The following is a 22,022-nucleotide window of genomic DNA, read 5'->3' on the forward strand; positions in this document are numbered from 1 at the left end:
GCACTAAACTGACCTTTAAGCACACATCGATTATTAACGACTTGACCAATTTTAAGACCACACACATTACAAGGAAAAGAAATACTGTGTAATAATTACAATTCTAAAAGTGTGTGGTGTACTTACAGATCTGAGCATTCTGTCTATGTGAGGGACCGGCCCGTCTTTCCGTCACTGAAGGATGCCCGTTTTGCTGACGGTTGACGAATGACGGGTATTTTAAATTTTAAAATAGACGGACTAAACATAGTTGGAAGCCGTCTTTATTTAATCCGTCATTCGTCTGTAGTCCGTCATTAAGTTTCGATTTCAATGGCCGCGGCAAGTGCGCGAGGAAAACTACTGAGTTGTAGTTGCCCGGGGGACAGATTTGAGTGATGGACCAGGGCTGTGAACAGTTTTCGTGGTGCAGTGAGTCACTCTTTTTGTTCAAATAGCGGCCAATGGGGGTTTGAATTGGTTTGATTGGTAGTTTGAAGACTGCAGCCAGTATTGCTAATGTGATTGATTGGCAGCTAATGCGGGATGGGTGGAACTTTGGCGGCGCGAAGACGAACAAGCTGTTGTGACAACAGCTAAGTCGACAAATCCGAGTGAGAAGCTAAAATAAAACGACAGATAACTTGTGAGTCGCATGCACGGAAGCTGAGTGAGTGCAGATGGCCCAGGAAGTGGCGAAGACGTGTGGATTGAGGTGGGCAAGGTAGACGTTGCTGCTTGCTAACTGTGGCTAATTCCTGGCTACAGACTAGAGACACCCGCAATTAAATCGCCCTGACAGTTGCAGACTTCAGATTCCGCCACTGTCAAGATGCAAAAAAGAGATCGCAGCACTCTCAAGTCTCCCACGGAAAGTTGCAACGCTCTTAAGTTTAACAGTGTTGCGCTACGACTCACTCTTGCTCTTGATGTGGCTGATCGAGGTAAGACACGTACGCCGCTCTCTCCCAATAGCCGCGCTAATTAATGTAATAAAACCTGATATTGCGACAGATGGGTCGTGCTATGGTGATGAATACTTTTATTATAGATAACCTGGGTGATTTTGGGTGTGTTTTGTAGTCGCTCTAAGCTAATGTTGCTAACAGCGATTAGCGCTAAGCTAATGTTGTTAACGGTGATTAGCACACACCTTATTTACATTATGATCTCCAAGAGGCTCACATGTTATTATTTGCACACAGGTATGCCAATAAAAGTACAGTGACGAAAAGTTGATTGCAATCCATTGAAACACTGTCAAGTTTAGTCGGAATCGCCGACGGAAAATTAGAAATTAAAATTAGAGTTTGACCGGCCTATAGACAGGTAGTATTTTTTTTTTAACCCAAGAAAAAAGGCGAATGACGGACAAAGGAAGGGTACCCTCACTGCTGTCGGGTGACGTATAACGGACGCTCAATTTGTAGTAAAATGCCCAGTTCTGATACTCAAGGTGACTAAACACAGCACATCACATAGTTGTCACTATGCGTCTGACATGTGAGCGGCAGCAAGGTTCAACAGAGCATCTAGACGGATGGAACGTACAAAGAAGAAAGAGAAGAAATATGCATTAGCTTGTCTGGTGAGTAGCTTGCGATGGTTGTCAGTTGCTATATCTATTGTGGTGACTGACTTGAGATGAGACACGCTGTAGTGTACGACCGGGTGCTCCTCTATTTGTGTCTGGCAACAGCGCCAGTTTCAGCAAACGTCCTGCTTGGCTCTGGTTCCATTTCACCTCACAACCACAGAGTCCACGGTTTAAGCCAATTCAGTGTTGACAACACAAAGATTTGGCCGGGTAAAAATTATATTGATAATACATATTTAACATTCACGATTGTCGGCTCTGTTCACTATAAGATCATATCAGGAAGGAAAAGTCCCTCCACATCACAGGATAATTCATCAGGATAATCTTTCAGTGACATCAGAGAATCAGGCCTTTGCTGACTTGGATAGAAAGGAAGGGAAAATGCTAAATTTTGGTACGATTCCCGATCTCCAAGCCCGCAAGTGGAAGAACACTTGAGATCAAAGGATGTTTAAGGAATATCACTTCTCAAAACATTTGGAATCTTAAAGGTTCCTCCCACTTGTGGTCAGTGACGCTCACAGTATTTACATTCCATTCAGGTCATCTAAGTCTAATCCTCCAATGGTGGGGATGATTCCTTCTAGTTGATACACTACGCAAAGACACTCAAGTTCCACACTCAAGACACAAATAATGTTTAAAAAAACCGACACAAATTAAAAAATAAAAAGTGATCATTCTTCTTTTTGTCACAAGTTGATTGTGAAAGAGGCCAAGAAATATATCAGCCCTGTCCTGTGAAAAACACTTATGTCCATTTTTTTCAGTTTTATTTTTACGTGAATGGGGTTACCGCATTACAGACATCACATTAATGTGAACATTTTTTTTTAATTATAAAATCGGACATATGTGTTTTTTACAGGACAGCGACTGTGTTTAAAGGAAAAAAAGGAAGGTGTGGTTCCACAGAAATAGAAATAAAATTATAAACACATCATCAGTGATCCTTCATAAAATGAACAATTTGTAGCTATATCTTTTTCATTTCATTATCAAGCTAATGTTTTACAGATAAAGTCCGCAAGCTAGAGACTGACGTCAGCAATGCTCATTGACAACGCAATGACCTCAGTTTGGAAAGTTTGAGTCAAATTCATTTGTACCAGTACTGTCCTTTCCTATGTTCAAAAGGACGCACCTTTTCAATTCTCCTTGACCTGGTAACGTAATCCAACAAAGGTTAAGGAAAGGTTAGCAGATCTGACTTTTGGAAGAGGCCCTTGTTGTCATACATTTCTCCTGAATGAACAAAGTTATGAGGATAAGATGTCATTAAGTTTGAAAGGAAGTGAACAGTTGTTCCTCCTAAATAAAAACAGAGAGATGAATTGAGTCCGTCTGTTCAATGAAGGTTTCTTTCTGCCTTCCTATCTTTCATCAACTGCTGTCGCCAAGCAACCTTGACACTCCAGCTGCACGATTACAGTCGCAGTGTGTGGGGGTGCGGTCGCAAACTGACGCTGCTGCTCAACAGAATCTAAATGAAAATGAGGGATAATGGTTATCCTTTACATTCGTACATTGTTCAGGTTTACAGGAATTAAATGGACCATTCAATCAGTCGCCTTCAAATTGCCTGCAGGGTAGCATTAATGTGTCTCTGACCTTTACTGTCAGTCTTTGAGATAACTAACTCTAACCCTGTTGTGCTTTTTTTTTTCAAATGATTTATATCAGACATCTCCAACCATTAAGACTGTATCTCTCTAGTTTTCAGGAAAATATTTTATTTACAGCCTGCCCTTAATTTTAGTCAGTGATGTGAAAACCATTGAGGGAATCCTTGCATGTGTGTGTGCGTGTGCCAGTGTGGCGCAACTGTAAATGTCAGTGGGTTGCTGATTGAATGCGTGTCGACAAGAGATAACTCAGGGGCCACAGACCCACTGACCTAGACTCGTCGCTCACCTCAAGTCCTATTTGAGCCACAGGCTGAAAACACGTCAGAGTTGGCTTGAGTTTATTTGTTACACATTCTTGATTCTTTTTTATTACGGCATTTTGGGAGATCTTGCAAGAAGGGAGTTTTTAGTGTGTCACTGCTAAATGATAGTTTATCATTAGTATGTACAGTATTGCAATGTGTTTTACGGTTAGGAGTAGTGCTATTATTATACAGTAATCATCAAGAAATGTAAACTATAACATTTTTTAACATCTTAACTGGTTTTTATACGTGAGCGACCTCATACCTGACCAGAGATGGGAAAAGTAATGACATTCTATACTTGAGTAAGTACAATTACTTGTATAAAAAATGACTGGTGAAAGTAAAATTACCCATTCAAATAACAACGTACTCCATGTCGTCGATCGTTTTACTTCTTCTCACCTTCCAGTTTTAGCGGGTAGCATAGCGTCTTCTCCAGTGACATCATAGATTGAGAGCCAATCATAAGATGAGATGTCCGAGACCGGGTGTAACCGTTCATATGATGGGCGGAGCCACGAACATTTGTCTAGTTTATTTTTTATTCATCATGCATCATGTAAAACAAAAGTAACGACCCTGTTTTGAAAATGTATTAAGTAAAAAGTGCAGATACTGGTGTTAAAATGAAACGGATGAAATTCTAATTCTAATAACTAAATACTCCGTGAATTACAACATACTGGAAAAGACTAATCAACTACATTAATGAAGTATTTGTGCATCGTTATTTCCCATCTGTGCACCTGACAAGGAAAAAATTTGAATGGTAGACTTACTACTTAGCGTATGTGCGCTCGTGCGTGTGTGTTGCGCAAGACACACAGAACAAAATCTCCACTGACAATCGTGTGTCAACTTGTCTTCAGGGCCACCGCTAACCAATTTGGGGCCTGGTGGACAATTTCTTTTGCATGCCCCACAAAAACGTTCTTTCTCAGAACACAAAAAATATTTGTTGACCAGTGGGTGGAGATTGGGGCGAGAGAGCATTGCTGACGGAAAATTAGAAAATTCAGACAACGACGAGCGATAACGTGCGAACGAGAGTTTTTCCTGCGCTGGAACTATGGATGATGAGGACGAAGATGCCAGACGGCCTGACAGTGCATCATCTGCGTTATTCAACAGGCGGCCCTGCTTGTTTGTCATAGTGCGAAGGGCAAGCTACGCTAACTGTCAGTTTTTCTCCATTGCATTTTAATGATGGTATATAACATGGGAGACATGTTATACAAACACTCAACCAGTCGCTCCGCTATTTGTGTCTTGCCACAGTTACCTGCTTCAGGCACACATACAAGGATTTGCAATCAGAAATATTAAAAGTTTGTGATTGTAGGTCCTTTGCCATTTTCCACTCAGGTACAGTAGGTGAGGAAGAATCACTCTGACCAACTCTTGGCAAGCAAGAACCCATTACATTTTGCTGAGGATCCAGACAAAGGTGCAGACAAAAGAACTCGTTTTTGTTGTTTACCTTTATCATCCGCTTGCATTGGGGCCAAAGGCTGCAGTGACAAAGACATCCATCCATCAGGTGAAGTCATTTTTCAGTCCACATTTCAGATAAACATGCTTAGGATTGCCCATCCTGTTTTGCGTGAAGTGCCAATGCAAACAGAAATAAATGTCTTCCAAGGATGTTTCACACACTGTGACATCATTTATTATACATGAAAGGTACTGTCGAGAGTCCCTGTGGAGATTTTCTGTTGATGCGCTGTCAAGGTTACCTGATGATCATCTCCACTACATGCGATGCATCAAAATACTTTCATTTTGACTATTTCCCTGCTCAGTGATTCATTGCTTTCATGGTAGAATGCTTGCTGGCGTCAGGAGGAAATCGTATACCTCCAAAATCATCACTTCTCAGGAGACCTCCAAAACTGCGAGTTTGTTCACCCCTTAACATTGCATCGTCAAAGACAGCAAACCATTTTCAACACTTTAAATTGGTAAATAATTTGTAAAAATAACACGCAGGTGTGGACTGACCAATTGTATCAATTTGTGAAAAAATATGAAATTTACTCAATTGCGACATACGATGTTCATATTAATGTGTGTGTGTGTGTGTCTTTTATGTTTTCCTTACCTCAATTTCTTTGTATCTGCAGCTTTCTATTCTATTTATGTTCACTCTTTATGTACAGCACTTTAGTTGTGGTTGTGTCACTTGTGCAAACAGTTTGTTATTGCTTTGAAGAAGCTGCTAATTGGAACTATCATGCAAATGATTGTGTCCAGTTAACTGTTGTTTCCAACATCATCAATTGCTTATGTCATATTAATCAAAATGTATGACGATGGGTCTCTGTTGAATTGTCTCACACCCCAAAACATTTTGGCATGAGTTCATCGTATTTCTCTACATATACAATAACAATACAAAATACAAACAATAGTTGAATAAGTTGTCATAATATGTAAAGCATATTTCTATACATTTCAATGAAACTCTTTCCCCAGTTGAATCTTGGCTTTTTCTACCTTAGGGAAATGTGTGAAGCATTAGGTCAACCAATGATCAACCGGTTTTCTGAACTTTCTTATAGCACGTGAAAATATTTGTTGTGATATGGATGAGAATTTGTGGCCTGAAAGAAGACTGCAATTCTACAGCGTTGCATTTACTGTACATTTTTCCTGAGGATGATCTCACGTTCACGTTTCTACTTTTTAAGATGAGTGTTTTTTTTGTGACATATAGTAAAAGTAACATATACAATAAGTCTTGCCCATTCTCTTATAGTCAACCTTTAACATACATCAAGGTGTAAACTTTCAAATTAGAATACTGAATTTGTGATTAAACTTAAGTGGTAGTGTACATGTCTCCAGAGTACATTGTTATATTGACAACATGACTAAGCAATTTGACTGACTTGATATTATTATTAATATTTACTTTCGAGCAATGTACTAAAGATTTTGAGAAAGAAAATGCCTTTTGCAGGGGAGCTATGATGTTTTGCCATTTATTTGTACGAATTGTTTTGAGAAATGCACTTACTGTTTTGCAAATTTCAACTTGGATCTGAGAAACGTACTAAAGCGGCTGAGAAAAACTGTAACATCCATATTCTTGGAATGTGGCAGGAAGTTGCAGTACCAGAGAAAATCAGCGCGAGCAAGGTGAGAACATGCAAACTCCGTACAGAAAGACCCGTTGAGACTTGAGGCCTCAGCCTCAGAATTATGAGGCAAATGCACTAATACCTATACCCTTGTGCTGCCCAAATTGTAAAACTATTGGTCAGAAGCTTTGTGTCAGCAGGAAAATGCCAAATCTATACTTTTTTGTGTCTATTGTTCAATATAGCATTTTTAATGTAGCAAATGTGTTCCATGTGTAAAATAATTTAAGTTTGATATGCGAATGAAATCAAGCTGCATGTTGTCACTTTAGGGTCCAGAAGTGACAGACTGCAACAATAGAGATTAGCACCAACCAGTGCTGTCACCCAGGTGGTGAAGCTCCACAATCTCTTGCATCAGATAGAATTTAAATGAGGCCAAATGCACATGTGGTGGAGAAATGGCTGCCAGAAAGCAGAGAGTAAAATCCCCCGTCCCCCACTCTCCTGGCAGTGTTTTTTCCTGCAGGCACAGTTTCCATACAACAGACGGGACTCCTGCCTCGCAGTCTGCAGGGTGGAGCTGTATCAGTGTAAAAAATTTAAAAAATCTTCCAGCCACACCAAGCGTCCAAAAATGATGTCTCAAAAAGAATAACGGATACAGAACAGTGCTGTTTTCTCATTTTTGTTGTACAAACGCCTTGTTGCCTCAAGTCTCTTTGATAGGAAATGTCTATATGTTGTTTAATGGCAATTCATAAATGACAGGCTGCAAGTGTTGTTCACACATAATGAAATAATACTCACTGGAAGCAATCAATGCAGCATTGAAGAAACAGCCAGAACCTTACCTCTGGTTCATAGGGTTCAAATACGGACCTGTCAAAAGCAAGTCGTGTGCTTGCAACATAATCAATTGCTGTGTCTCAAGGTTCCACAAAACAGCCAGGGGGCTCAATCTCATTTGAACAAAGTGTCTAAAACATCCTCCGCATCTTATTTGGTCTGTCTTGCTATGGCCTTTTGGCTCTGTGAGTTATGTTCTAATATACATAGATGACTAACTTCTCACCATCCAGAGTAAAATGCAGCAAAGGCCAAACAAACACAGCAATGACTAATTATTATTTACACACACCACTGTGCCAAAGAATAATCGCAATAAAAACTGTACTCCGTAATCTGTACACACTTTGCACTTACCCCGATTTGTGAACACATTGTAGTAAAATGTTATGTTAATTACCATAGATAGGAATGTTATCCTTTTTTGCCAGTCCGTCCTCGGTCCGCGACCTGGGTACTCTTCAACCAGTTTTCAACCTCCAGAATGAGGACATGACATAAGAAAATACATAAATAGAGAGATGTGAAGTCAACTGCAGTTAACATCTTGTTTGATTCAGAGTTGTGGTTTAAACGGAAAGGGGAAAAAACAGGGACAACAGCAACATGGGAGAATTCACCGGAAGCATTAACAACGGCAGCAACACATTCGGAAAAGCAAGATATTAACCATCCATGGTTGTCATGTAAGAATGATGTTGTGTCTTGTGCCAGCCTTAAAGTAAAACTGGTGTTAAAAAAATTATCCGTCTAATCTGGAAAAAAAACACCAAAACTAAGATTTTTTTTCAGATGCTATGAGTGGCTAAATAGTAAATAGTATAGTAACGTTTCTATGCTAAGCTATGGGAACGTGTTTAGATTGCATAAATGTCGAGCTAGCTGAATCTTAACGTGTCATGTAATGCTTTTTTTTCTTTTGTGTCTCAGGAAAAGCACAACATTTGATGAATAAAAGAGGGAAACCATTTTGTGTAAAGAGGCTTTTTTTTTAAAAAAGTTGTTAAAGGGTACTGCATTCTATTTTGACGTTTCACTTCAGGAAAACGACCAAAACAAAAGACTTTTTTTAAAATTATTTTTTATTCCATTAACGTTCTAGGCTCAAAGGGCACGTAACCACGAACGATGGTAGGTGGAGACCCTAAACCGAGGAGGACCTCCTACTGTACTGTACTGTACTGTACTTGTCAACATTTTTTGACCCTTGCAACCAGGAGGGGGTGCCAGGACGGCACACAGCACTGCAGTGAGCTTCTTTGTTGCCTGTGCGAAGAGGCTCGCACAAGAGGCCGAGCTGCTCAAGAGGGGAGGGAGCGCCAACTTTGATTGGTTCCCATCGCCCTATAAGACCGGACGACAAACGTTTCCACCGGCTTGGAGCAGGCGCAGACAACTCAGGGAGTTCGTCAGTGAAGCGGCGTCAAGCACCCACACGCATTTAAACGGCGATTTTTTTTTTTTTTTTTGTGATTGTTTTGAAATCATAGTCACTCCCCGGCGGGAATCAATGAAGGAAAGACGCCCGTGTCAGAAACTCTCCGTGAAGTCCGCCATGGATCCTAGTCCGAGTGTGAAGTGTAAAATCGTGGTGGTGGGAGACAGCCAGTGCGGGAAGACAGCTCTGCTTCACGTGTTTGCCAAGGACTGTTTCCCTGAGGTGAGCACCTTTAGCAATATGATGGGGATGATGTACATCATGAGCACACTTTGGATGAACCAATGACGATGGCAATGGCTTGCACTCATCCTCCCTTCAATGGTGCATGCGTGGATGTACAGTGCGTGGATTGAGTGGTGTGGGGTGTGCGGCGATGCAGTGATTCTTGTCCTCACATTGCACTGTGTTTTGGTCCCGGCAGAGTTATGTCCCCACTGTGTTTGAGAACTACACGGCCAGTTTTGAAATCGACACACAGAGGATTGAACTCAGCCTGTGGGACACCTCAGGTAAAACTACATGTTCACGTCTCTGCTTCATGTTTATGTTTACACTCTTGAAGCTTTGAAACCGTATTTCCTAAACAATTAAGTAATTTATTTTAGTTTTGATGACAAATGACGATGTATATGGTGATGCTAGTCTTGGGGCTTGGAGTGGGACTTCTCTTACTTTTGGCATGTAGGGCCCCTATCCACTTTCAACTCTTTACAGCCCTTATTGAGACTGCTCCTTCTTTTGAAAGAAAAAAGCCAAAGAAAAAGCAGATGACATTTGGTCATTTGATGCAGGCTAAACAGATGTATTGTGGGGAATGTCTCATGTGATGTCATGCATGACTGTGGTTTTGTGTTACTTGAAAGGCGTATCTTTCCTGAAACTGACCTCACTGTATGCACTATGAATAGATTGTTGCGTGTTCCCCAGATGTGTCCCAACATGTAGTCTTGACAAAGGATTTATATTTTTCTTTTAATTGTTAAGTATCTGAACCATTTGTACCCAACTTGTAAAGCCTAAGTATGCAAACAAATATGCACAATGGTCATTATACATCTGGATAACACACTTTTGGAAATCTGCCCTAGTTTTGAGAAAAATCAAGTCTTGCAACATCTGTACTGCCTCCTCGTTTTTTTCAATCTCATGTTTTGTAGTCTTTGCGATCAAGGGCCAAATGACCTGCTGCATCCGGTGTGTGTGTGGGGGTGTTTGTGTTGGGGGGCCTGCAAACAACCCCACTCACATCCATCAATGTCTGAGCAGTGAAAAAGCGGATCAGTAAGTCAGTCCATCAGGCGCAAGTGCAGCATATGTTGCTTGCGTGTAGGGGGAGAGTGAGTAGGGGCGAGGCGGGTGATGAAAATGGGGATGGGTGGGGCCAAGTAGACAGCCAGCTGTTGCTCTTCACAGGTTTGGAATTCCTCAGTGGTGTTTGAATAACTTTTTTTAGACCTCAAAATATTTGTCTGCCTTAAAAAGGCAAGACTGCAAACAGAGGTGAATCCCTCCTGAGGTAGCAAGAGCAGCGTAGGTAGGACATATTTCCTTGAGGGAAATGGGAGAAGGAACATCTGTCAAATATTGCTCACATTTGAAATTCCTTCACGCCCACGGTTTGTGTGACTTGTGAAAGGCAACGAAAAGAAAGCGTGTTTTATAGCACTGTCTTGGCCAGTTGCCCAGAGACATTTTTATTTTCTCTCTCTTTCATAGAACTGTTTGTGTCTTTCAATGTGTTTGACGAGGTGTTTTCTTTGACGTTGTGAAATGGCACCCAGACCCCAGCTCAATTTAAACCCCCACCCAAGCACACAGGCACTTGCTGATAGAGCTTTGGCCGCCCTATCGATCCATTATGTGCTACGTCCTTGTGTGCACTCAAACAAAGAGCGGCAGACGTAGATAAAGAGCAGGACACGGGAATGAAGTCAAACACAATCTTTGAGCCCCCACCCCTGCCACAAAACACCTACACTGGGGGGTCTTTGTTGTGCCGTGATGAGCAACCCAATAAGCAGTGTGTGTTTAACCATGGAGGGTGAGATGGGACTAATTAAGGTCATCAAGGCAGACCCCTGACAGTCTGCACTGCCTTCCATTTGCCCATCCTGCCTTGTTGAGCCTTGTCGGCCTTCATTCTCGTGAGCAGTAATTGGTTTACATCGAGTGAACACCTGCAGTCGGAGACCCGGTCAAAGTGGGACTGAGATGAGCCTCCCACATACTGTAGCAACAAGTATTTCCGGGAACTTGCTCCCTTCCCCTCTTGGCAGCCATTGTTGCATCGGATCGCATTTCGGGGCTCGAATTAAAGCTGCATGTCTGGCATTCCTCAGACTAAAGGTTTCGCCAGCCCCTGGACAAAGAACCCTATTGTGTCCACAGGTCCGGATCCTTAGCAGGGTGAAATTGAAGTGGCGTGGTTCACTAGTCCTACACGGACAAATTGAATCATGGATGAATTAGTCAATTGGCAGGAGAACCCAGACTACACAAAATGAAAGGCCATTGCCTTAGCCTCACCTTGTTGTGAGCAGTATTACTTCAAAACTACTCGACTTTAAAAAAATGAAAACAAAAAAATGCCCAACTGTGGTTTGTATCTAGATAACGGTTTGTGCCCTGTAAAGTTTTTTTTACCTTCTTGATAATGTTTTCACAACATTTTTCCAGATTTGACTGGATCTGTGAAGCTTGTCATGCCCAACCCCTCCACAGAGTTTTAGGAAAAATACATGAATAATTTTGTTGAATTCTCTTCAGTGACTCCAAAATATGCTCGTTTTCCAGTAACTTACATAATGTTACAATGTCGTGTTTATTTACTAATGCCTCTTGAAATGAAGCATTGTGGGAGGCTTGAGCTCCACTTTCAAGGGAGTGACGCCACTATTTTTTGAGTTTGTGTCAGATCAATACGGAAATATTAAGGTTTGTTGCACACTCTGTGCTGTCGATAAGTGTTGTCTAGCTTCAAAAACATTACTTAAAAAAAATAGTGGATCACAGCACAGTATGCATTCAAGCTTAAAGAGAAAGTCCCACCAGATTGTGTGACTGCTGGAGGTCCCCAAATTTAATTGTTATATTTATAAACCGTGCACATTATAAATGTTGATTTTCTCCATTACAATATTAATAGTTAAATGTGTCAGTTAAAAAATATATATCATCGCTGTCCTGTGGAAAACACTTAAATCCAACTTTGGAATTTTTTAAAATTTTCACATTAACGCAATGTCTTTAACGCGGAAGTACCATTCATGTAAAAAGAAGAAAATTGAAAATAATTGAGATAAGTGTTTTTCATTGGACAGCGACGATATGTAAACAAAAGTTTGTCTTTATTTTATTTTTAATTAAAAAAAAAAACTTTATTCTTAAACGTCACTGTTAAAACTGCACTTCCAACTAAATAAAGTGGTAAAACCGGGTGTCATTTTTATGTTAAAGGGGAAGTCACCCCAAAAAACTGTCTTTACAAGAAAGTTGTGATGTCAATTTCCGTAAAACAGAAAGTAGCAAAATGGCCGCCCCCGAGATGGCTAAAAACGGGTGAATTTTACTGCTTAACTCATATCCCACAAACGCAACAGTAATCAGAATGCCGTGTTTCGACTAGTTAAGGCACATACTGTAGAACATTTTCTTGCAAAGAAAATGTTTTGGGTTGACTTCCTCTTTAAGCAGGGTTGTCAGCATCTGGTGAATGTATCTATTAAAGTAACTACTAATCTAACTTAGTTCCCCTTAAAATCAAGTGATCAGTAAACTAACTATGTTACTTTTGAAAGCAATTAAGCAGTAAAGTAACTTTTAAAACTGTACTTGTAAAGTTATTTTCAAGGTAGCTGTGGCAACACTGATCCTGTTAAATAACAAACAAAGCAATGCAAATAATAAAAATGGGGGCTCTGAACTGAGTTAAACATTGCCTCATATTATGGTGCATTTTAATACGAATTTGCCTATTGTTTCTTGCTTTGCTGCTCTGTAATGTCATAGTTAATAGCATCTTACATGGACCCTTTGTGTCGGAGTTAAGTGAGGGATTATATAAACTCCGTGGGCCTGAAATGCAGAACATACCTATCACTCTTTCCACAGGTGGTTTACCACCTCTGTATGCACACATGTACACGCACGCGCGCACACACACACGCACTCACACATTCTGCGCCCCTACGCTCAAGCTCAGCTATGATCGCTATGCATGAAATCAGCAGGTTTTTCCGTTACTTCTATTGTGGCTAACTCAATCAATCAATCAATCAATCACATTTTATTTATATAGCACTTTTCATACATAAAAATGCAACTCAAAGTGCTTTAAAACATTCAAAGCAAAACATAGAATTAACTCAAGGGCAGCCTGTTTGTGTAAGATCGCACAACTATTTGTCTCAGCAAGCCAGTGTTGTTTACAGAGTATACCGTCAGTAGGATGGAACGTAGTCTATGACTACATTTACATGCAGTCAATTTCAGGTTGAAAAAAATTCAGATTTCTGAAACATTCGGAATAACCCATTTAGATGAATGAGCAGACAGTTAGTCCCGCATCTGAATAACCCGATTTAAAACGACGACACATGGACATGTCATGACGCAAATAGACATTATTTCTGCTTGTTACTTTGTACCGTCAATAAAACGTATTATATTCAAGTTACTCACTACAGGAATGAGGCGGTCTGTTCCCATCTCGCTCCAAAAGTGAAGTTCTGGGCTGCATCTGAGTTTCGTCATGTTTCTTTTCCTCTGCTTGTGTATTTCTGGCAAGCCGCGTGCCAGACGTACGGACTTATACACACGTCTGTGTGTCTATATACACACTGTCATGTTCGCCATAGAGACAGTAAAATAACGTGAACGCTCCGCAGGAAAAGATCAGTATATTCAAGTTTGGCTCACTTTTGCAAGGATGACACGCTTACAAGTACTTTCTGTGCAATATTTCTTGCGGATATAGCAAGAGCATTTGCAGAACACACACCAATGCCTTGTTCGTTTGAAGGTAACCCGATTCCTTTTATATGACCAAATACTGGCGTAGGAAAAGGGGGTAACCCAGGTGTAAAAGAGCATATTCGGGTTTTTGTGTGCGTTTACATGGCCTTTAAAAACTTGAATACTGCCAATATTCTGGTTTTAAAAGAGTTGTAGACTGCATGTAAACGTAGTCTATGTCTCTGGTCCTTTCAGTCACGGGGCCTTCTTGTATTTCCAGTGATTGGTTCCAGCAACTGAAGCTGAAAGCAACCGAAAAAAAGAAAACGTTGAAACAATGTGATGTGTTTGAACAAGACGGCCCTGAAAAATGGCAAATAAATTCCTGTGGTTGATCCCCAATTTTTCCTTGACACAAAGGGACAATAACGTCTGCTAAGAGTTAGAGCTTTTGCTTAACTGAGGAAAGCTCTAATGGATGTCTTCCTTGAAAGAACCACATCTGGAGGGTCCAAAAGAAAACAAGACAGGGCATTTCTATGTGAAGCACATCATATGGAAAGTCCAACACGAGAACAATGTGCAGTTTCAGGCATGCCGCTGACCATGTCAGACTTTCACTTTCAAGTTGGTTATCATTGGGACACCAAAGCACCATTTCCACCCGCCTGTACAGTTTAAGTCTGGTCATTGTGGAATTATTTCCATTCTTTCCATTTGCAAAAGTAGCCAAAGGTACCAAAACCACTCATCTGTACTGTGGCGCTGGCATGGTACGGTACCTGATGGTTTGGTACCCATTGATTGATTTACAGAGATTCATCATTTCACTGTGAAAATGGAAATAAAATAATATTTAACATTGCATGAAGAAGAATGTAGGAGCACCAAATACCGAATACCCTCCATTTTTGGCTTTTCTTTACTGGGGTGCATTCTTCTTTGTTGACTTCACTGGCAGGCACCGCTGCATAACAGATCACACTGTTATGATTTGACTCTATTTGCATAGCTGATGCCCAGCTAGCATCACCACCCAGCCTACACCCCCTGTGGTGAAAACATCAACCAGATCAGTTTAATGCCCTATACTGTACTGTGGCAAGCTGAACCGGAGCACTTGGTGCAAATGTTTTCATAGAATAGCCCCCTGGATCAACATTTGGAAGCAGTCATATTGTGGAACGCAGCAGGCCTGCAACGGGAGCGCAATGGGGCTGATTCCTTCAAGCATCACACCCCGTAATGTTTCGACGTAAACAAACATTTAGCCACTTCTTTAACATGCTGCCAAGATTGCCTACTATACCACAGAGAGGGCCATCATGTGTTTAACGCTGGTTAAAAAAACAAACATAGTTCTGCGGACAGCATTTATGGTACACCCTATGGTGCCACAAGTTCAAAATCCATTTTGTCGTCTTGCAACATAATTCTTCAGCGGAGCAAGATATTTTGGACAAGCCGGAGACCCTTTGATGTTCCAACATGAGGCCACTTAGTGTTAATGCTATATGGATGGTCAAACTGTGGCGTGGTATGTGTGATACACGATACTGGGTAGTCCATCTTTGTGCTTATTCATCACTGCCAAGTCAAAAGTGAAACATTATTGATTATGTTACACCCAAATGATGGATGACAAGTCTGACTCTCATGCTCGCTCAAGTGGGTTAGGGTTCATGTGTCTATCAGCCAGTGTCACTGTTTTATTTCACCTGAAAGGAAGCATGGGTTGTTTAAAAGGACCCCCCCCCTCCCCCCACTACCTCTCTGAGCCCCACAAAGGCTGTTTAAATTAAGAGCGTAAGATGTGTGTGCGTGTGCGCATTCCTGGCCGTTCAGTGTTTGGAAATGGACCTCCCAGGGGAGACTTCAATTCCCCATAACAAAATTCCCCAGATTTTTGTCAGCCATTTGTGTGGTCGGCCAACACTTGTCATGTGATCTTGACTCACCTTGACATTACACCCCCTTTCACCCTCCTCACCCCCCCAGCACTTCCTGACTGGCATGTCTGTCGGGGAGAAAGGGCGTCTCCATCGCATATGGCTTCAATTTGAGAAGGGAGTAGTTTCCTCACTCTGAGGTTCTATTTCTCTGCAGTTTTTTTTTTTTCTGAAAAGGATCTTGTCATAGTCAGCATATTTTATGCAGTATTTGTTTTGCTCTCTCGGTTGCTATGGATTATGTCATGTAACCAACTGAAGTGCATTCCTTTATACAGTCCTTTGTTTTTGGAGGTTAGGTATGGGTTCCTCCCTTAAATGTTTAACACTTCTCACTATTTAGCAGAGGTGGGCATTTGACTTCATTTTGCCAATCCGTCATGCGTCAGCAGCCTGGGTCCCCGTATAGATTCATGTGTTTAATCCAACTCCTCATTTGTCTTTCTTTCAGGTTCTCCATACTACGATAATGTGAGACCTCTTTCGTATCCAGACTCAGATGCAGTGCTCATCTGCTTTGACATCAGTCGCCCCGAAACGCTCGACAGCGTTCTGAAGAAGGTCAGTTCCCTTTGATTAAAATGGCTCTTCATTAAGCCCTTCTACGTGCGTCAACAATTAAAGGCTTTGGTTGTGTTTGATCCGCTGGCAAGAAGCCCGTCTTGCATTTTTCTGGATCAAGAGTCTGAAGTCTGCCACGTTGTCACGTGACACTCGGTTGCATAGCTGAAAGAAGGAAGTGACACATTTCCACAGATTGTGAGATGGAACTGTGGAGTTTGCTGTGGTTTTTATCTGCTGATTGTGGACGTTCAGGCTGATTTCCACATGTTAAGGTGTACAAATAACATCCCTCATAAGACTGGGAAGCGTCATCTTCTCAGAAACTGCTTCGCTCAAAAAATGCAAAGGGGTTTTCCACAAAACAAAATTATACTCCTATGTGAGTTTTCCACTATATTCCCCAATCCCCCTTTTTGTTGTTGGCATTCCATAAACTACAACATGGGAGTTTTTGGCACGCAGCACGGAACAATGTACTGTCACATTTTATTGGTATTTAGTTTTTCCTTATCGTGTACCCGACTCACATAGGAGGGGGTGATTGTAAACGCTTCCAAAGTAAAACTCTAAAAAGACCCAGGGGTACATCCACTTATCACCTGTGCTAAAGAACAGTAACAACTTTTGCAAAATTGCACAATGTGTCTGCCACAGAAGTAGACGAGGGATCAGGTGGCCTGCGTGCTGCAGTAGGGTCATTGTGCAGTACCATTTCCCTTTTATAGTCGGTGAACTTGATCTCCTGACTGAGTCGCCTGGTTGAGAGGCAGTTTCGTCTCAGATTAAAGCCCTCGGGGACTGTCCATCCATCACAGAGCGTCTATTGTTGGCAGGAAGGAAACATGAAGATTATTTGTACCCCGCGCCCCAGGGTTCAAAGTCTTTGGGGCTAGAGGAAGTTGCGGTGCTGACCTTTATACCTCAAAATCCAGCAAGAAATCAACCTTTCTCAAGAAGAACCAGTCGACATTTCTTCTATTCCAGCATCAGTACGGTCTCCTTAATTGAGACTTTATTTCTCCACAGTGGAAGGGGGAGATACTGGAGTTTTGTCCCAACACTAAGATGCTGTTGGTTGGCTGTAAATCCGACCTACGAACTGACCTGAACACACTAGTGGAGCTCTCCAACCACCGGCAGACCCCCGTGTCTTATGACCAGGTACACTAAAGTTTCCAATAATGCTTTTTGTAGCCTTCCTTTAAGATGGAAGAGCAAAACCCATCCCATCCATCACTGACCATACTCTTTCCTCCACAGGGCTCCAGCATGGCCAAGCAGATCTCTGCGCCATACATCGAGTGCTCAGCTCAGCAATCAGAGAACAGCGTGCGGGACATTTTCCACGTGGCCACGTTGGCCTGCATCAACAAAAACAGCAAAAATGTCAAGCGCAGCAAGACCGCCCGCGCCAGCAAGAGGATTTCACACATGCCTGGCAGGCCCGACCTAGCAGCTGTAGCTTCAGACCTCCGCAAGGACAAGGCCAGAAGTTGCTCTGTCATGTGACTGATGGAATTGAAGGGGAATAAACTGACGGGATTGGGACCTGAACATGGAGCAAGCAGGAAGCTACAGGGAATGCCTCTTTCCTGCATGAGAAAGAGCCATTATGTGACTGGAAAGGGGCATTATAAGAGCCAATTCACGTACAAGTTCCTGGAATACGTTGCACCAATGACAAGTCAAAGTCTCGTCCCGCTCTGCACGGCCCCCTCCCCGGCCGTCGAGGAAGCTATTTGTCAGCGCGCTACCTGCTCGGGAAGTGGGTTACTTCCTGCTTCCTGTAAGAGAACAAAGCAGATGCAGGCCACGCCCACAGGAACGAAGCTGGAGGAGTGATGTCATTGGAAGAACATGTGACATTGTGATGAGGTCATTGCCGGGTGGGTGGGTGTATGGGGTTTGCAACAAAAAGGGGCAAAGAGGTGCTGATGTGGTTTGCGCTGGGCTTCGGAGTAACACTTTGTCAAGTCACGGCAGCCCGGCACAATGAAGACGCTGTTTGTCCCGTCTGCGATATGATGTCTAATGTGAAGTCAATTGGTGTAGAACAGCGTCACGTTCCCAAGATCAGTTGTTCTGGAATTTGCATGTCTCCACAAAGCTTGGGTTTTTGAAGAAATGTCTGGGAAAATGAAGGATCAATTAGTGGTCAATTTCATATAGATTTATTTAATTTAATTTTAGATGATGTTTTCCAAATCATCTGGAATTGGAATTGATATTATACTCCAACAATCTTCATCACTCAACTCAACAATGCGCTAGGGGTGTCAAACTAAGGCTATGTTCACACTGCAGCTCAATTCAGATTTTTTTTTTTTTTTTGCCGATATACAACATGTTTCTGATTGGGAGGGATTGATATAAAAACTGCTTGCAATATCTCAGTGTTGTTGAAAGTGAAGACAATTTTGAAAGAAAAACGAAGTTGCCTTCACGGGCCACATGAAATGATGTTGTGGGCCAAGTCTAGCCCCCTGGCCTTGAGTTTGACCCCTGTGTATTACCCAAAAACATTTAACAAAGTAGATTAACGCGCTGAGGCTACAAGGTAATTGTCCTCAAATTTAAGTACCTCAGCCTCAGGGTTGAGAAATAGCAGCTTTGTGGCAACTGCAATCTCCCAAGGTACCAAAGATGAGGGGATGCTGCAGCCTATAAGGTCCATTCATCATTCCATCCCCCGCACACCAGTCTCTTGTGTCAGCAGATATTTATTATAACATTTGTTATTTGTTAGTCTTCCTGTTTACTTGGTTTTTGTTTGTTTTTGTTTTTTTTAGGTTTTATTGGCAGCCTATTTGACAAACTCAGTAGTTGGATCTCAAAGCTGCCAATTTGTGAAATCCATAAATTCTCAATTGCCCCAAGAAGTAAAAGCAAATCTACAGAGAAATAAATAAATCAATGAAAAATACTGCCCTGTGTAACGCTACAGCAGATGGCGGTTCATTTATTTATGGTGTGTGCTGCATGGAGCAATACGAAGGAGACTGACAAGTGTTGTCAGTGATCGCCAACCCAACCTTGTTTTTGTTTTTTTTAATGTACTAACAATTAACTTTGGAAATGTTGTTTGCGTTCAGTAGCGATGAGTTAAATGGAGAAATGACAAAAGTCAACCAAAGCGGCATCTTTTATAGTAGGCTACGTCTCTTCTGGTGGCCACAATGTTGACTCGGTTGCTATCTTTGCCAATTGATTACCCTTTCTGTTTGCCATATGCTATTAGCCAATGGTGTATTTTAAGATTATGTTTGTCCTACTATCAAGTCATCAAGAGTTGACTTTCCACCTCCAGGAGAGAGCAGCTAGTGCTAATGTTGCCTTAATGTACAGCGCTGTTTACATCTTAGTTTGGTTATTAGTCAAGGTAATAAAACTAAGAAAGATTTGTTCTTGTCTTTTTGTTTTTTGACAACCTACTGCACAGGTTTTAATCTGAGTCACCAGGGTCTACGTTAAAACATGTCAACGTGCTGAAGGCCAGTGTTGGAGCAATGCAATTTAACTGTTAAAAAAGAATCTCACACACACAGGTAATGACGCACTCGTAACGTAAGTTTTAAAATGTCTCAAGTTGACGCCAGTGCTGTGACCCAAATCTTTGGTTTCATGTTGTCTCCTGCCTGCGTGTATTTTCATGTTGTCTCTAATGTTGATGTCACCTTGCCGATGTTGTTGCCACAATATTTATTGAATTGTATATTTTCCATTTAAAATAAAAGAAAGTTAAATTGAAGGTGAAAGTGTTGTTGGTTCTGTGGATGATGTGTGGGGTCATGTTTTTTTTTCCCCCCTTTTAGTTCAGGCACACCTGCCTTTCATTTGAATGAAACAGGATGTTGGAGTTTACAATTAATTGTGAAAACAAACATGCATGTGCTTAGGAAAAAAGCTGCTTAGTGAATTTTTGGCACATGAAATCACTTATTCCTAGGGCAATATGAACTTTGACACTCCCTTTTAGTCACTAAATCGTAGATTTCTGAAGTTCAGGTTTTGAAGCTCAACTCTAGCCTTCCTGTGTGGAGTTTTCACGTTATCTCCATGCTTGTGTAGGTTTTCTCACACTACTACTGGTACTCTGACTTGCTCCCACATTGAAAAAACATGAATGTTAGGTTAATTAAAGACTAAATTGTTCATAGGTATGAACTGAAGAATTGTTCATTAGCATGAATTTGAGTTGGAATGGTTATTTGTCCATACAGTATGTGCCCTGAAAATGCCTAGGAACAAAACAAAAACAAATGTGGTACAACTGTGTATTTTTGTGTACCTTCATTAGCAGCACCATAGCAAAGGTAACAACAACGTTTTAATATCGTCACTGTTAACACAACAGACACCACCGAACAAATACAAAGTGCATGAATGATACAAGCAACACAAAAACGGTGGCATTTTGTAGATATACTAATATACAACAACAATAAACGTGAAGACACATTTTTATATAACTATTGGCAGTGTCCTCCTGAAATGCACCAAGAATGCAATAACTTACTATAAAATCTATAAAGTCAAGAGCCGCTCGCCATATATTGTGCAGAGCGGGCTTCATGCGTGGTTTTAATTTTAGCGTTCCACGACCGAGACAATTAGCATCTGGACATGCGAAGCCTCCATCATAGACCGATGTAATGGAAAGAGTTAGGTCACTTTTCAAAATAAAATATTTTTCAGGCTTGGATAATAAATAAAGCACAAGTATGCAGAACAAACATAGAACCTGAATAATATTTAGTTTGTATGTCTCAAGGTATATTCTTTTTCTCCCATATGGTGACTTTGAGTTTTTCCTGGCCAATTTGAGTGGTTTAGATCAGGGGATGCCTGTGAAGCCCTTTGAGACTGTTTTGTGATTAAGGGTTACATAAATAAAATTGACTTGATTAAAAAATATTAAATACTGAGTGAGTTGGTTTGCATAAAATGAGTTCTTGCTCTTAATGATGGCTTGCTGTTCAGCAGTTTTGTGCCGTCCTTGTATGAATTTTTATGCAAAAGTGATATTTGCACCGGAGGGGGAAAAAAATCACAACGTGGTTATTTTGTTGTTTGCTTCAAACCATTTGTTGTTGGATAGTGGATCTTTGATACATGCATTGAGATTTTGAGAACTGTATTATAAAAAATGAAATATAGTAAGAACACTTAGCACGTATATGCATGTATTTTATCCCTATTTAAAATGGCATTTTTGTCATACATCGAACCAGGAAGTGCGTGGTCCTATGTGCCCCCCCCCCCCCCCCCCAGAAGCATATTCAAACATTCTTTCGAGCGCAATATTCTATTATGGATGTAAGCCCAGCTCATTTAGAATCAGCTCATGGCCAAGCTGCCTGCCCGTTTCAGTTCTTCACATCATCCTTTATTCTCATTGTTGTTTGTTTCCCTATTTTACAGCTGTGCATGACTGATTGCGTGAGGCGTGAGGAGGAGATGGGGTTAGGAGGCGGAGGTGACAAGTTAACACACCACCAGTTTGGACCTATTGATCCAAGCATTCCATCCCAGCTGCTCCTGAAGGGAAATAACATAATGGGATGGGGGATGTGTACGGATATGAAAGCAGTGACCTCTACAGCTCACTTGAGTTCCCTCTCACACTTTGGCTGCTTAATGGCAGCACTCCATCACAGTGCTGGATGCT

The 22,022-nt window shown here is 41.4% G+C and overlaps 1 protein-coding gene and 1 long non-coding RNA gene across 2 annotated transcripts; both read left to right on the forward strand.

Moving 5' to 3' along the window:
- Nucleotides 1–315: 315 nt before the first annotated feature.
- LOC147153421 (uncharacterized) lies at nt 316–6,025 on the forward strand. Its single transcript, XR_015086667.1, has 3 exons — nt 316–923; nt 4,881–5,055; nt 5,340–6,025. It is a non-coding gene; the product is annotated as an uncharacterized LOC147153421 (long non-coding RNA).
- Nucleotides 6,026–6,558: 533 nt separating this feature from the next.
- On the forward strand, nt 6,559–20,102 carry rnd3a (Rho family GTPase 3a). The gene is made up of 7 exons (XM_086029596.1): nt 6,559–6,656; nt 8,550–8,578; nt 8,665–9,107; nt 9,310–9,397; nt 16,242–16,351; nt 17,381–17,515; nt 17,615–20,102. The coding sequence occupies exons 3-7, from the start codon at nt 8,958–8,960 to the stop codon at nt 17,861–17,863; spliced, it is 732 nt and encodes a 243-aa protein (XP_085885722.1). The 5' UTR covers nt 6,559–6,656; nt 8,550–8,578; nt 8,665–8,957; the 3' UTR covers nt 17,864–20,102.
- The last annotated feature ends 1,920 nt before the right edge of the window (nt 20,103–22,022 follow it).

The sequence above is a fragment of the Filicampus tigris genome, chromosome 1 (assembly GCF_054856515.1).
Source record: "Filicampus tigris isolate MCC_2025a chromosome 1, RoL_Ftig_1.0, whole genome shotgun sequence".
NCBI classification, from domain to species: Eukaryota; Metazoa; Chordata; class Actinopteri; order Syngnathiformes; family Syngnathidae; genus Filicampus; species Filicampus tigris.

Coding starts and splice junctions, on each gene's coding strand:
- rnd3a (XM_086029596.1), top strand. CDS start 8,958: ATGAAGGAAAGACGCCCGTGTCAGAAACTCTCCGTGAAGTCCGCCATG. Junction 9,108..9,309: donor CCAAGGACTGTTTCCCTGAG/GTGAGCACCTTT, acceptor TGGTCCCGGCAG/AGTTATGTCCCCACTGTGTT. Junction 16,352..17,380: donor TCGACAGCGTTCTGAAGAAG/GTCAGTTCCCTT, acceptor ATTTCTCCACAG/TGGAAGGGGGAGATACTGGA.